At 38.7% G+C, this 17,063-nt stretch overlaps 1 protein-coding gene across 1 annotated transcript in view; it reads left to right on the forward strand.

Moving 5' to 3' along the window:
- Positions 1 to 17,063, forward strand: part of OCA2 (OCA2 melanosomal transmembrane protein) — a 481,450-nt gene that overhangs the window by 52,886 nt on the left and 411,501 nt on the right. Inside the window, exons 2-3 of the mRNA XM_049614148.1 lie at positions 10,504 to 10,602; positions 13,586 to 13,774. Of these exons, the coding sequence (XP_049470105.1) occupies positions 10,504 to 10,602; positions 13,586 to 13,774 (288 nt within the window). The remainder of the gene's footprint in view (positions 1 to 10,503; positions 10,603 to 13,585; positions 13,775 to 17,063) is intronic.

Below are 17,063 nucleotides of genomic sequence, written 5' to 3' on the forward strand. Positions count from 1 at the left end.
GATGGTTCTCAATGTGCAGGTGTCCTTAAGTCTCAAATGGGTCTCTTGTGGGCAGAATATAGATGGGTCTTGGTTTTTTTACCCATTCTGATACCCTGTGTCTTTTGATTGAAGCATTTAGTCCACTTACATTTAGTGCCACCGTGTTACATGTACAGTAAGTGTTTCTGGTGATGTTCTCTGGTCTTTTGTAGTCTTTGCTCCTTTGTCCCTCTTTTCCATCCACTCAGAGATTCCCCCTTAATATTTATTGCGGGGCTCATTTAGTGGTCATGAAGTCCTTTAGTTTTGTTTGGCTGGAAAAGTCTCTCTCCTTCTCTTCTGAATTACATCCTTGCTAAATAAAGAATTCCTGGCTGCATATTTTTCCTGTTCAGCATATTGAATATTTTCTGTCACTCTCTTCTGTCCTGCCAATTTTAAGTGGACAGGTCTCCTACTACCCTTATGTGTTTACTCTTGTAGATTAAGGGCCTTTTGTCCCTACCTGCTGTCATAATACTCTTTTAATCTTTGTATTTTGCAAGGTTCACTATGATATGTCATGGTGTTACCTGTTTCTGTTGATTTTGAAGGGAGTTCTCTGTGCCTCTTGGACTTGGATGCTTGTTTTCTTCCCAAAATTAGGGATGTTCTCAGCTATACTTTGTTCAAATAAACCTTTTGGCCCTTTTTCTCACTCTTCTTCTTCTGGGACTCCTATGATACGGATATTGTTTTGTTTCATGGAACAACTTAGTCCTCCAAGTCTTCTCTTGTGCTCTAGTAATTTCCTTTCCCTCTTTTTTCAACTTCATTATTTTCCATAATTTTATCTTATATTTCACCTGTTCTCTCCTTGGCTTCTTTTTCTTTTTAAAATAACTTAAAATGGTTTTATCTATTTTTGAGAGAGAGTGAGAGCATTAGCAGGGGAGGGATGAAGAAAGCAGAGACACAGAATCTGAAGCAGCCTCTAGGCTCTGACCTGTCAGCACAGAGCCCCATGTGGAGCTTGAACTCATGAGCTGTGAGATATAACTTGAGCCTAAGTCAGATGCTTAATCGCCTGAGCCTCCTGGGTGCCCCTTTCCTATGCTTCTTCAGTCCTTTCTGTCACTGTATACAGTTTATTTTGCATCTCAGTTATAGCATTTTTAATTTTTAAAAAAAATTTTTTTTAATGTTTTTATTTATTTTTGCGACAGAGAGAGACAGAACATGAGCAGGGGAGGGCCAGAGAGAGAGGGAGACACAGAATCGGAAGCAGGCTCCAGGCTCTGAGCTGTCAGCACAGAGCCCGATGCGGGGCTCGAACCCACAGACTGTGAGATCATGACCTGAGCTGAAGTCGGACGCTTAACCGACGAGCCACCCAGGCGCCCCAGCATTTTTAATTTTTTAATTCATCCTGACTAGTTCTTAAGTCTTTGATCTCAGCAGCAAGGGTTTCTCTGGTGTCCTCTGCTTTTTCAAGCCCAACTAGTAGACTTATGACTGTTGTTCTAAATTCTTGTTCAGATTTGTTTATATCTATTTTGAGCAAGTTCCTCGCTATGATTTCTTCTTGATCTTTCTTTTGGGGAGAATTCATATGTCTTGTCATTTGGGCTAAGTTTCTGTTTTGTTTTTTTTTTTTTTTGTGTGTGTGTGTGTTTTAAAAGCTTGTTATGTTTCATGCACCTGAGAGTATTTCTATATTAAAAAGGGGTCATACACTGTCCACAGCCTGGCACTTTAGAAAGTGTTTCTGTATGTATGCTGTGTATACTCTGTTGTTGCATTTTGGCTGCTATTTCCCACTGGTGAATCCTCTGCAGAGCTTTTTCCTTCCTTGCAGTGGTGGAGTGTTTGGACCTTTAACCAGTGTGTTTACATTTGTTTATTGAAGTAACCCTAGAAAAAAAGTGGTGGGGGGGGAAGCCTGATTACATAAAAAGGGAATAGGAAAGGGAACAGAAAAACAGAGAATCAAAAAACTCTAAGGCTGATTCCCCCCCCCCCCAAAAAAAAGGAAAAAAAGGAAAAAAAAAGCAGAAGAAAAGAAGGAAAACGAAAGGAATAAAAAAGCCTGATCTAAAAAAAAAAAAAAAAGAGAAAAGGAAGCGATAAAAAACAAATAAGAAACTATGAGCCTGATTACAAAAGAAAAAAAGAAGAAGGAGGCAAAAGGGAAAAAAGAATTGTCTGTTCATGTCTGAGTGTTGCTGACTGTGCTCGTCCTCTGGAGGAGAGACTGGCTGCTTTGGCTCAGAGTCAATCTTGCCCCAGTAAATAAGCAGTTACCAGGCACAGAGGGGCAGGGCTTGTTGTAAGTGGGTCCTACCTCCACTGGGGGCCACTGTGTTGTTCTCTGAAGTCCCAATGTGTTGGTGTTGGGGGGGAAATGGCACCACCTCAGTCTCTCATTCCCAGTTGGTGATCTCAACTCCTGCTGTTCAGGAAGCCCTCACAGAATAGGGAGGGAAGTCAACTTGCCCTGCTCCATAACTCTCCTGCGTTTTTTCTTTAGTGCACATATGGGATTCAAAACCTAGAGTCTTAAAGTACTCAGCACCACATATACCCATTCCCCTTCTCCAACATAGAGCCACTCCACCATGCTGATGAAAGGTCTTTGACTAGAACCTACAGGGTTTTTTGACCTTGGGGAGGCAATAAACCCTCTTCCAAAAGTACTCCAGGAAGGGGACTATTCTCTCCCAGTATACTCCGGAGATCTCTACACCACCCTATGCACTCTGAGGCCAGCTCTGTCCTCCCTAGGAACACATGCCACAGCTCCACTCTGGAGAAAGTTGTGCACTTCCAAAACCTCAGTATTTGAACTCCAAAAGATGTTTTCAAAAAAAAAAAAAAAGAATGGGAATATTTAGTACTTCTCACTCCCCAGAGAGGTTTTCCTCTTGTGCTAACTCAATGCCGCACTATTTCAACCCCTCTCTCTTTCTCTCCCTTTTGTCTCTCCACAGAAAGGGTTTCCTCCTCTCCATGGTACCGCCATTTTTCTCTCCCTAATTCACATCCATGCACCTCTCACTTGCTAAGGTCTCTCCCTCCAACTGTGGAGATCCTTCTGCTATCCTGCAGATGGATTTCCTCGGTGTTCCAAGTAATCTGATCCTAATACAGCTGTGTTTGAAGGATGAGGAAAGCCCAGAGTTCCTCTACTTCTCCTCCATCTTAACTCCTCCCATCTCCAATACTATATTGATTAGAAGTAGCAAAACAGATATCCTCAAATTGTTCTTCATCTTAAAGGAAAAGCCTTCAGTCTTTCACCATTGATTATGATGTTAGCTGTGAGTTTTTCATATGGCCTTTATTACGTTGCAGTTTCCTTTTATTCTTAATTGCTGAATATTTTTATCATGAAAGTGTGTTGAACTTTTTCATATACCTTTCTGCATCAATAGATGATTGTGTGTTTTTTCCTTCAGTGTTAATGTGGTGTGTTTCATTGATTTCCATGATTTCCATCTTTGAATTCCAGGGATAAATTCCACTTGATCATAGTGTAAAACTTCTTAATATGCTGCTGAACTGGGGCACCTGGGTGGCTCAGTCAGTTAAGTGTTTTGGCTCAGGTTTTGGCTCAGGTCATGATCTCGCGGTTCGTGAGATTGAGCCCTACATTCGGCTCTGCACTGTCAGTGCAGAATCTCTCTCTGCCCCTAGCCTGCATGCACATGCTCTCTGTCTCTCAAAATAAATAAATAAACAAAAAGTCTCTAAAACATAAGCTGATGAACTGACTTGCTAGTGTTTTGTTGAAGATTTTTTTTGCATCAGTACTTGTCAGAGATATTGGTCTATAGTTTTCTGCTCTTGTAGCATCTTTAGCGTTAAGGTAATACCTCATTGAATGAGCATTCCCTCCTCTTCAGTTTTCTTAAGGAGTTTGAGAAGGATTAGTGTTAATTCTTCTTTAAACATATGGTAGAGTGCATCAGCAAAGCAATCTGGTTCAGGGCTTTTTTTGTTGTTGTTGTGAGGTTTTTGATTACTCTTTCAATTTCTTTAATAGTTGTGGTCTATTCAGATTTTATTTTTTTTTTCATTTCTAGTGTTAGTAGGTTGTGTATAGCTAGGAATTTGCCCATTTTATCTGCATTATCCAATTTGTTAGCACACAGTTATTCATGGTATACTCTTGTGATCCTTTTTATTTCTGTAAAATTGGTAGTAATGTTCCTGCTTTCAATTCTTATTTTAGTAATTTGAGTTTCTCTCCTTTTTCTTAGTCAATCTAGCTGAAGATGTGTAAACTTTATTGATCTTTGTAAAGAAACAACTTTTGGTTTAATTGCTTTTCTCTATTGTGTTTCTCATCTCTATTTTATTAGTCACCTCTCGAATCTTTGTTTTCTTACTTCTGTTAGCTTTTGGGTTTAGTTTTTCTTCTTTTCCTAGTTTGTTAAGGTGTAAAGTTAGGTTGTTGATTTGAGGTCTTTCTTTTGTTTAAATATAAACATTTACAGCTATAAATTTCCCTTTTAGTACTGCTTTTGGCTCATCCCATAAATTTCATATGTTGTGTTTTCATTGTCATTTGTCTCAGGGCATTTGTCTCCAATTATATTAGTTTGCTAGGGCTACCATAACAAAATAGCACACATGGGATGCTTTAAACAACAGAAATTTATATTCTCATAGTTCTGGAGGCTGTAAGTCCAAGATCAAGGTGCTGGCAGGGTTAGTTATCTCTGATGCCTTTCTCCTTGGCTTGCAGATGGCTCCCTTCCTACTACCTCTTCACACTGTTGTCCTTTAGTGCACATGCACCTTTGGTGTCTCTCTGTGTGTCAAATGTCCTTTTCTTATAAGGACACCAGTCAAACTGGATTAGGATCCACCCAAATGGCCTCATTTAACTAAATTGCCTACTAAAGATATCTCCAAAAATAGTCATATCTTAAGGTATTGGGGGTTAGGGCTTCAACATATGAGTTTTTTTTTTTTTATTGTGAAGGGGAGACACAATTCAGCTCACAGCAGAGATTTTCTAATTTATCTTATGAATTCTTCTTTGAGCCATTGGTTGGTTGTTTTGTTTAATTTCCACATATTTGTGCATTTTTATTTTTCCTTTTTGTTATTAGTTTCTAGTGAATTCCATTGTGATTGGAAAAGATACTTTGTATGATTTCAATGTTTTAAAATTTATTAAAACTTATTTTATGGCATAACATATCGTCTATCTCAGAGAATGTTCCACGTGCACTTGAGAGAAATGTGTAATTCTTCTGTTTTGGGTAGAGTGTTCTGTGTATGTATTTTAGGTTCAATTTGTTTATAATGTTGTATAAGGCCTCCAGTACTATATGTATCTTTTATTTGATTTCTAACCATCATTAAGAGTGGGAAATTGAAGTCTCTAACCATTATTGTAGAGATATCTATTCCTTCAATTATGTCAGTGTTTTCCTCATATTTTTTGGAGCTTGATGTTCGGTGCATATTATTTGTAATTGTTATTGACAGCATATAGTTGAATCATGTTTTTTGTTTTGTTTTTATCCCTCTGCCAGCCTATGCCTTTTGATTAATGAGTTTAATGTGTTGATATTTAAGGATCACTCATACAAGAAGAATTACTTTTGGCCTTTTGTTTTATGTTTTCTATATGCATTATAGCTTTTTATGTCTTATTTCCCTCATTACTGCCTTTCTCTATTACTGCCTTACTTTGTGTTTAGTGGTTTTTTTATAGTGACATGTTTTGATTCCATTCTCATGTTTTGGGTGTATATTTTAATAATATTTTCTTTCTGCTTACCATGACAACTAGATATGATGTTCTAAAATTGTAACAACCTAATTTTAATTGATACCAACTTAACTACATACAAAAACTCTACTTCTATATAGTTATGCCCCTGTTTGTTTTTGATATCACAAATTACATTTTTATGCATCGTGTACCTAGTAACATAGATTTATAATTATTTTTATGAATTTATTTTTTAATTCATGCAGAAAATAACTAGTGGAGTGTTAGGCTGAAGAAGTGGGAAACTGCTCTCATGTTTCCTGCTTCTTCATTCACAGCTGATTACAAACATTGCTTTTGAGCAGGCTGAGCTATAGGCTCTCCTTTCTGCCGTTAATTAAACTTAGCAGCCTGGCCCTGTTTGGGCAGAACAATGATAGACTCTCTGAAGCTCTGACTATATTTAGGTGAGGAATTATTGAATCCTCCCAACCCTTCTGAAAAATGACACATGAGTAGGTGGCAGCTTCCCTGCTCACTTTCCTTCCTCAGGTCTGCTTTTTGTCAATGAACACACTTGGCTGTTTTCTGTGTGATCACTTTCGTGGCAAACCCAGCTTTTCCCAGCCTGCTCATTTGCTTTTTCCCTTCTGGAAATGTAGTTTGGACCAGTGAATCCAGGATGAAAACAGGACAGAAACAAGAGTCAGAAAGAGAGGGAGAGATAGATGAAGGCAGCAGCAGAATTTTGTACTCCTTGTTACTGGCTCTGGGTTCCCTGTCAGGTAGAGCTAGCTTCTGTGCCTGCATTGATGATGTCTACATGATATAGGGCTTGTGAAAGACTGAGAGAAAACCTCTTCCTCTACCACTGATAACCAAACCATTACCTCTCCAGTGTGTCCTTTGCACTAATCATTGTCTCTTGTCTGGCCTTTAGAAGTGTGACTCTTCTCAGAAGTGTTAATATATCAGGCCTTCAATATTTTTAACATTCTTCAATACTTTTTTCTCAATAAAATGACATAAGCACTGTAGGAAATGTTTGGATCTATAAAGAACTAGGGTGTCTGGGCCTATGGAAATGCCAAATGTTTGGATCTATAAAGAACTAGGGTGTCTGGGCCTATGGAAACTATTATAGATGGGGGAGGGCTAGAACGTATTACCAACACTGTCCATCTTGTAGGTTGGCACAAATAGATCTTAACAATAATGGCAGCAATGTTTCTTGACAATGGTGGACCTGAATTAATTCTGGCTGTTTAAAATTTACTGCTTAAGGATCTAAAATGTGGCTAATACCCAGGGCTTTGGGGACAGGGATTTGTTCCCTTCTATAACTGAAAGGCATAGTAAAGGGGGCAGGCTCTCTATGGACCATAGGCACCAAGACTCCTCTTGACCCAGTGACTCTACTTCTAGGAACTTTTGGAGGCACACACTAAAACATCTACTAGGACTCTCATAATGTTTGTTACTTATATTAGTAAAAAAGTAGAAATTCCCTAAATTTCCAACATTTCCATCACGTTAAGCCTTATGTGGTGATCCATGTAATAGAATATGATGCCAACATTTAAATCACATTACAGAAGAATATTTAATAACAGAAATGCTAGTGACATAGCTAAGTTAAACAATTAGAAGAGAGGACAAAGCAATTTATATATTTGAATATATGTCTGAACACATGCATATTTGAATCTGACTTTAAAAATATTCATGTATACGTAGAAAAAAAACTGAAAAGAAGTTTTTTGTTTTTAATTTTTTAAAAGTTTTTATTTAAATTCCAGTATTGTTGGGGTGCCTGGGTAGCTCAGTCAGTTAAGTATCTGACTCTTAATTTTGGCTCAGGTCATGATCTCATGGTTTGTGAGTTTGAGCCCCACATCAGGCTCTGCGCTGATGGTGTGCAGCCTGCTTGGGATTCTGTCTCCCTCTCTCTCTGTTCCTCCCCTGCTTGCTCTCTATCTCTCTCAAAATAAATAAAAACAAACAAAAAAATAAATTCCAGTATAGTTAACATACAGTGTAATATTAGTTTCAGGTATATGATAGTGATTCAACACTTCCACACATCACCTGGTACTCCTTACAAAAGGTGCACTCCTTAATCCCCATAACCTAGTTCACCCACTCCCTCCCCCACCTCTTGTAACCATCAGTTTGTTCTCTATATTAAGAATCTTTAAATGTTCACAACTGGCATCTCTGAATTACAGAACTGTATACACTCATTTTATCTGTTATCCTCTTCTTTAGTTTCTAAGTTATTCAAATAAGTATTGGCCAGTTAAATTTACAGGCATATATTAATTTTGCAAATTTATATCCACAGTTGTTGAGTCACTAGGGAAAATGGATACTGTTGAATTTTGTGAATTTTAAAAGCACCCTGGTTTATATGTGAAGTCATAAAAATGTCAGTGAGATTTCTTTTATCAGAAGGAGAAAAGGTCAGGAATATTTCATCAATATTTCATCAATATTTTCTACCTTAATTAAGCCAAAATGACCCTGGAATTTGTGTTTCTTGGGAAATCCTGAATCTTTTTTATGTGCAGTTTGTTAGTTTTCTATCCTCCAGGACAGCAGGTCAGGGGTCCTTTGCAATAACAGGGTCTGAAGGCCTCTCTGTGCTTCCCCTCTTTGCAAAAAGAAATTTACTTGGAACAATGGAAAATAATATGTCGACAGTGTGAAATTAAGTTTTAAATTTCTGAAATATACTGAACTATTTATGGGAAATTTACTAGTGAAACATTTTATTTTTGGCTTTTTAGAATCATAACTCAATAATCAAAAGCCTAGAAACTACTCTCTGTATGTTTAACTACAATTATAAGATACTATGTGTACACAAAGTGCACTAGAAATGTTAAATAATGAAATCAGCCAGATGTGCCAACCAGAGAAAATACAAATATATTTCTGACTTTTCCCTACATTGATTTTCTTCCTTCATGGCCACAAAGTGAATTCTCAGCATTGCACACTGTGGTTCTACTGTGAGCTGTGCTGAGAGCCTGTGGGTAGTACTTTCCAAGGAGCAATAGCACCTCACCCTTTTGAGCATTCTCTGCTCTTCAGAGGGTCGGTGGTGATTCTGAGCTCATTACTGATTTAATGCTTTAGAAAACTGTTTCACAGAGTCAAAAAGGCATCTCATGCAAATAAGCCACAACTAATGGGACTTAAGTAATTCGTTATTAAGTATTTAAGCACTTCCATTGAACTGGGTGCCACTTAAGGTACCAGATAAAACAAGATGGAAATGACATGGTAGCCATTCATAAGAGGCTAAGTGTAATAGAAATCATTGAATCAATAGCTAAGCCCCATGCTTTCCATTTATATGTCCTAATTTAGTGTGACTTATTTAGTGAGTTTTTTTTCTTTTATCCACATTATACATCTGAGAAAATGGAAGCTCAGAGTGGTTAAATAGTGTGAGTGAGGTCATTGTAATGGTCACCTCTCCCAGAAGTGCTATGTAACAAACCACCCCAGGGAGTAACAGAAAACACTGGATATTAGTTGACTCATTGAAGCATTTCTGTAAATGTACCTGAGGCCCTTATTCTTTTACAGTTATGAGGCATGAAAATTTTAAAAGCCCAACTAATAGTGTAACCCAGTTTGAATAGCTAAAGGGCACTAATTAAATCCCTCAAATGGAATTAATCTTTTATCTTGTTTGTTTCCTCTGCTAGTTGGGGCATCTATTCTATACCTTGTTCTCTGCCATGCTCTTCTCCTTGGCTGTTAAAGCCCCTGCAGACAGAGTCCTCAGTCATCTGTGTTTCCCATTAAAAGTGCTCAGGGCTGCCCAGAGGTGGCATTCAGACAACACTTGGTGGCCCAAGACAGACTCCTTTCCTGACTTTGGCATGGAGTGGTGGGTATTGTTAGACACAGCTTGGGGCTTTGGTCTTATTTATCCAAGAGACTGAGTCTTATTGTCTGTATCACAAGTGCATGCTTGAATGAGAGGGAGAAAGGGGGTGGAAATATTTTTCTTGGTTTTGTTCTGCATTTATGATCTGAAGTACTATTATTTCCCTGGGTGAGTGTTTCATGGCATCCACAGCTGCTCTGTGTTTCCTTTAGGAAAGAAAATGCACTAGTGTGTAAAATGACATATTATCAACAGTTAGGAATGAAAATTATTTCTGCAGCTTGTGGGCTCTGTTGTACCTGTGCAATTCTTTCCATATCAAAAGCTCCTATTTGGATAAGTTTATGGTGGCTTTTCCTCTAGTATAGGCCAGAACAGTGGAAGGGGGTCTCACACAGTGTGAACCTTTGCTTTGCTTCATTTGTGGCTTGCATAACCCTGAGAGACCCCTCCCTGCCATTTTATCATTTCATTTTGACCCCATGGGCCCTGACTTCTGCTTCTTGGAATTTTATGGGAAGCCATTAAGATATTTAAAATGTGTGATCTTAGGAAGTAGAATTTTCTAAGTATAGAAAGGCCCATCAGACTCTGAATGGTTTTCTCCATGAAAAGCTCTGTATGGGATGGCAAAGGTGGCTGGAATCTACTGTTAATGCTAAAGTATGCCTAAAAGTATCAATCCCACAGCATCTGGTTTTCTATGTGAGTTTTTGCTTTGCATTTCCAACCTGGTTTATGCTGGGGAGAAGAGTTGTTTCTAATTGTCTCTCCTAAAACTCCTGCTTTTTACAATTCAGGTATAACTTCTGTATGATTACTGAATCACAGGCATGGTCTTGGAGGTAGCCCCCAATTACCATTGTCTTTGTGTTGGTGATGCCTTTTCCTTCACTATGTCTTTCAGGTCTCACTCTTCTTTACCTCAGTTCTCCAACTCCAGGTCAAAAGACCCCTGCTTTACAGAAAATACCCCTTTGCTGGGAAATTCCTCACAAGAGAAAGGGTGAGTTTCCCCCCACTCTCTTCTTCTAAAATTAAGAAATCTCTGAGCATTTCCCTTGTCACTTATGCTAGAAAATTTCTTCCTAAGGTATGAATTTTTGTCTGGCATGTTGTTGGTCTCTGCCAGGTCTTTGTCAATTCAATGTAGTATATATTCATGATTCTAGTAGTTGTATTGTGTGGCTTATGAATTTCCAAATAACCATGAGCATAACCCTGTAATGATTAAATAATACATGTGCACATTCATGATGTACACAGCTCTCATGGGCCATCTTACCAGGCCAGGGCTGTCAACTGGGGGTGAAGAAGATACTGTCCAGAGATATGTCTTTTGTTGTCACAGCTGGGGAAGGGGTACTATTGACGTTTAAGGGTAAAGGCCAGGGATGCTGCTAAACATCCTGCAATACACAGAACACTTCCCCACAACAAGAATTACCTGGCTCAAATGTCAATAGCAGTGAAGTTAAAATGTATGATTTAAGAGAAAACTCTATTTCCTTCAAGTTTGAAGGTCCTACTGGGGACAAACCATGATGGTTCTGAAATCTCTGAGCAGAGCTGATCTGGAGGATAACTTACTCTGTCCCCTAGAATGAAGGGCCCTGGCTTAGGTATCCAAGCTCATCTCTTCTTCCTTTTGTGGACAACTTTTGGAAGCTCAAACCACCTGCTCAGTATCCCATGATTCCCTATACATTAGAAACTTAGTGGCATTGTCATGGGCCCTTCCTTTCCTGCCCTCTGACCCCATGCATTTGCATCAGCAGGCAGGCTGCTGTTTTACCTGCACTCATCTCCCTCCCAGACTCTGAGGAGCTGCCCACCCTCTCTCCAGCCTTATCTGCAGCCTGTCTGCATGGGGGTGGGGCTTCATATTTTACAGAGTAAATCAAAATTCTTTTGGGTACTTGTTTACCATGTGGATTCCTGGTCTCACTTGCCAAAGACTCACCCCATTTAGATGGGGTGTAGGAATGTAGATTTATCACCTCCAAGTTCAGAGACAATATGGCTTCCTCCAGAAGATTCCTGATGACAAGCTGTGTCTCTCTAAAACGTTCCCACTGAGCCCTTTGACTAGAGGATCCTCCTCCCCTTCTGGCTCTCCAGAGCAGTCTCATTCAACTTCAAAGGGGCTCAAATGTCACCTCTTTTATGAAACATTGGTCCCCCCATCTCCCCACCAACTCCCTCAAGGGTTAATGCCTCTTCTGTGCTCTCAACACCACATTTATGCCTATACTTCAGAATATGCCCATATGTTCCATGGTTATGCCTACCAGCCTGTGTCTTCATCTTACATCCCAGTGTCCAGCACAGTCCCTGAAACCAGGAAGATAACTTATTTTTTCTCCATTTCTCCTAATAAATAACTTTGAAAACAAACACTTCATACATTGATTCCCTTAATGTTTTCCTTTGAATTACTTGGTAAACCATTAACGTTATTTTATAGCCCATGTTTCATTGGAAAAGCATAATGTGCAGCATTTGTACTGGGCATATGGAGTGCAGAAACATGGTCTGGGATGCCAAGCTGTGCCTCGTGTCACAAAACCACTTCAGAGGAGCAGAACATGAGTCAGGTTTTGTTTCCCTTTTTTTCAGGGGTTTGAAGGCAGGTATGTGCAGCTAATGGTACAAGGGTCAGAGCATGCTCTGCATCTGCACTGACCAGCATAGTTACCACTCATCAAGGTGTTATTCAAAGTCAAATTAATTAAAATTAAATAAAATAAAAAATTCAGTTCTTCAGTTACATACTTTCAGTGACCAATGAACATGTGTGACTACCATACTGGATAGGGCAGAGAACACTCCTATCCACCATAGAAAGTTCTATTGCACAGCATTGTTCTAGAAATACTGATGTTAGCTGCCCTGTTGCCACTTCTAAAAGAAGTTTCCTTAGTTCCAATTTTGGTTACAGTTGTATTTGTTCACCAGCTGGGGGTGGGGGGGTTGTGATATTATTCCTTACACATGAGTATTTCCTGGTCACAAACTGTATATTTTCAGTATTGATTAGTTTGTAGCACTGTCAGCATCATTTATTATTGTTACATATTGGTTTCACACAGCCTAATTTGCATCTTTGGGCTTCTCAGTATGAATAAGAGTACTTTTTTTCTTGTTGTGAACCAGTTTGAAGGCAATTATGGGTATTCAGGAGAATCACAATGTCCTGTAGAGCTAGCTGGGCATGAGAGCCATCATTTGTTTCTAAGTTCATGGCCTTTTATGTCAATATTGTGATCCAATGAATATTCCAAGCAATACATGAAAACACTGGGCTTTGATGCAACCTCACTAGACTCAAGTGCATCTGTACTGAGCAGGTTGTTCAGAAGCCCAAAGATTCAACTAAAAGTCAATGGATATGTCTACATGTAATTTTGAGAAAAGTTTGTGATTCCTCTTGAATCATCCTTCTAGATATAGGTTCCATCCTTGGGATCATCTAGTCCAACACTAATGTTCTCCACTCCTGCTCATGCTCATGTACAGGCTGGGTGGAAAAGTCAGGTAGATCATCTTCCCTATAGTTCTATTATAGAAAGATAACTATACAGAAGAGCAAAGGTTTACACCACTCACTCTGCAATAGGACAAGTATAACAGCTAGGTATTGAGAATTGCAACATAATCAAAGAGAAAGCAATTACCAAAATGAGCTGGAGCTGGTCTGAGACAGAAATAGCTTTATTGTAAAGTTCCAAATTCAGAACAAACTGATGTTTCTTGAAAGTCCACAATTCATTTTGAAGACTTGAGTGACCCCAAATGATTTTCCTTAAGATAAGTGTCCTATGATGTCAAGAAAGACATATTTCTACTAGTTTGACAGCACTAAAATGTCTGTGGTCCTTTTAAAAACTAGAATTGATTCCACATTTCACACTCACCACTGAAATGAAATCTTGTTTTGGAGATGCTACTATTTCTGTGAAAAATAACTACAAAGTCTTGCTTTCCAGGTCATGGGGCATGCCTATTTGCCATCCAGAGTTTATCACTGCTGAAGAATCTTGGGGGAACAGCTCAGCTGAGTGGGATGGAGGATCTCTGCTGAGCAAAGACTTGGCTGGTTCCTCTGGATCTGCCTCCCAAGAGAAAGGGGAGCTTCTGGACAGTGCTCACATCAGGTCCCGTCTTTTGAAACTGAGGTAGGGAGACTTTAAGTGCTAGCACTGGAACAGGGTGATGGTTGTATAGAGCATCTCATTTGTCTGGGACTGAACTGTGGTGGGGGGGTGTCTCACCCTCACTACATCCTTCCCAAGTGACAGAGTGAAGATGAGGAGGAAGTGTTTTCATATTTGGCCAGGCTGTACTTTTCCTGGAAGATTTTTAACCTTTTCTCCAGTTCCTGGAAGATATGTAAGGTGACACTGCTAATTGACATGGATCTGTGAGGCTATAAGACAGCCCAATTACAAACCTAAATGACTAACATCCTACACTCCTTCCTGTTTGTGATTCAGGGGTCTTCATGACCTTGAGGTTTGCAGATGGAATCAGTTCACTTCAGCAGTTCTCATGGTGTTTTAGAAGCTGATATGATCCCTTGAAGTTAGTGATAAAGCATGTTATTAAAAAGGTTGGGTGCATCTTTCAGGAAACTGTGTTGTTGGGCTGGGTGTGAGCTGGGAGCCTGAGACTGCGCACATGTGAGGAAAGGGGTTGGTGGTAGTAGTGGTGGAAAGGCTGTGCTTGTGCATGTGTAGGAGGTCTTAGGCATGCATATGTGTGGGAGGGCTGAGAGCATTGTAGAGGACTATGCAAGCTGGCCAACCATTGCTGGAGCACCTTTACTCTCCCTGCTTTGTTTTCTGGGCTTCCATAGGTACATTTATTTAAAGGAAAGTTCATGTTGAGACCAACATGTTTGAAAGTGGCATCTCCAGGGACAGAATAAGGCTTGGGGACTCTGGTAATCAGGTTCTCATTCCAGATACGTTCTGAGGTAGCTGAGGGACCAGCAGAGTCAGATACCTCTGTGCAACTGTCTCCTTTTCACCTTGAGTCTCCCTCACTACAGCAGAAGCCTGTGTGGGCTTCTGCTAAGATGGTCTGTGGCAAACCTCACTGATAGGTGTGAAGACACTATGTAGATATCAGACACTAGTGTTATTATTTGTCTACATTAGGGGAACTGTCTTTTCTGAAGCTATTTGAAGGGCTGATTACAAGTGTACCTATCTGTATGCCCAAAGTACACTTGACTGTTCCCAGAGAGGCCCACTGTCAATTATTCTATTGATCTTCCTAGCAATCTTGAGAGATAGATGAAGAAAGGGACTTCATGGAAGTTAAGGATTTTACCCAGGGTCATGCAACTTGTAAGCTGAGGTGGGTATGCAGGATGTTACCCCACATTCCCCATTTGTGCTTGACTATGGAGATATCATTTCCCAGCATGCTCCCCAGCCATGTATAGCTTTTTTCATGATGACTGGTCTCAGCTGTCTGCATAGATATGATAAATATTTGGTCATAGAATCTGCTATGAAATTATGTGAATAGTGTGAAAGTGTGTGAATAGGGATCTGGTCCCATGGGCTACCGGGACAGTAAGCCCTGACATCCTTCCTCAACTGGTTGGTTCATAGCTCCAGAGGATGCCAGGTTCTTCAACTGTCCTGTACCATGGAAAAATTAAACTTTACTTTCTGTAATTGCTCTATATTCTAGGATTCATAGAATAGTTTCATTGAGCTTGCCACTGAACTAAAAATTTTAGTGCTATTCTTTTTAACAGGTCTAAAAAGTACCATGTATGATCATTAAAGAAACTGTGAAAACATATTTTGGTTTGTCAGCTCTGCTGTATATGTCAGTTATGTAGAAAAATGTTTTTAGAATAATGCCTCTTTCTTTAAAAAACTATCATTTTGATTCCCATTTATTACTATTTTTTAAATTTGAGTATAGTTGACATATAATATATTAATTTTAGATATACAGCACAGTGTTTCAGCAACTGTCTATGTCATCCTACTCTCAACATAAGTGTAGCTACCATCTGTCACCATGCAACACTCTTAAAATACCACGGACTATATTCAGTACTATGCTGTACTTTTTTTATTCCTGTGTTTTGTTCATTCTATAACTGGAAGACTGTATTTCCTCCTCCCCTTCACCCCTTTTGCCCATCCCTCAACCTCCCTCCTCTCTGGCAACCATCTGTATTTATAGGTCTGAGTCTGCTTTTTGTTTATTCATTTGCTTTGTTTTTTAGATTTCATATGTGAGTAAAATCAAATGGTATTTGTCTTTCTCTTTTTGACTAATTTCACTTAGCATAATATCTTCTAGGTCCATCCATGTTGTCACTGATGGCAAGATCTTTTCCTTTTTTATGGCTAAGTAATATTCTATTCTATGTAAATATAAATATAAATACACATACACATGCACCACATATTTTATATCCTTTCATTTATTGAAGGACACTTGGGCTGCTTCCATAGCTTGGCTATTGTAAATAATGCTACAATAAACATAAGGGTGCATATATCTTTTTGAATTAATGTTTTTGTTTTCTTTGGGTAAACACCCAGCAGTGGAATTATTGGATCATATGGTATTTCTATTTTTAATTTTTTTGAGGAATCTCCATACTGTTTTCCACAATGGATGCACTAATTTACATTTCCACCAATAGTGCATGAGGGTTCATTTTTCTCCACATCCTTATCAACACCTTTTTATTTCTTGTCTTTTTCATTTTTGCCATTCTGACAGGTATATAGTGATATCTTCTTGGGTATCTTAAAGTGGTTTTGATTTGTAATTCCCTGATGATTAGTGATTTAGTGATACTGAGAATCTTTTCATGAATATGTTGGCCATCTGTATGTCTTCTTTGGAGAAATGTCTATTTAGGTCCTCTGTCCATTTTTTAATTGGATTTGTGTGTGTGTGTGTGTGTGTGTGTGCGCGTGTGCACACGTGTGTGTGTTGAGTTATATAAGTTCTTCCTATATTTTGGATATTAACCCCTTATCAGATATATCATTTGCTAAGGTTTTTTCCCTTTCAGTATGTTGCTTTCTGTTTTGTTGGTGGTTTCCTTCACTGTGCAGAAGCTTTTTAGTTTGATGTAGTCCCAGTAGTTCATTTTTAATTTTAATTTTTTTAGATTTTTTAAAAACCTCTGCAATTATTAGTTTATTAGTATCATCCAGGACTCAGATGTTCAGTATTCCTACTGAAATTACATAAACTAATGCAAATGGAAAGTATCCAAGTCAAAATTATATAACAAAACATCACTCCATCACAAAAGTGTGTACAATTACAAGAATGCTATTTTATTTTATTTTTTTTTATGTTGAACTGGTTATATTTTATTTTATTTTATTTTATTTATTTTTTTATTATTTTTTTTAATATATGAAATTTATTGTCAAATTGGTTTGCATACAACACCCAGTGCTCATCCCAAAA

The sequence above is a fragment of the Panthera uncia genome (genome assembly GCF_023721935.1).
Source record: "Panthera uncia isolate 11264 chromosome B3 unlocalized genomic scaffold, Puncia_PCG_1.0 HiC_scaffold_1, whole genome shotgun sequence".
Lineage (NCBI taxonomy): Eukaryota > Metazoa > Chordata > Mammalia > Carnivora > Felidae > Panthera > Panthera uncia.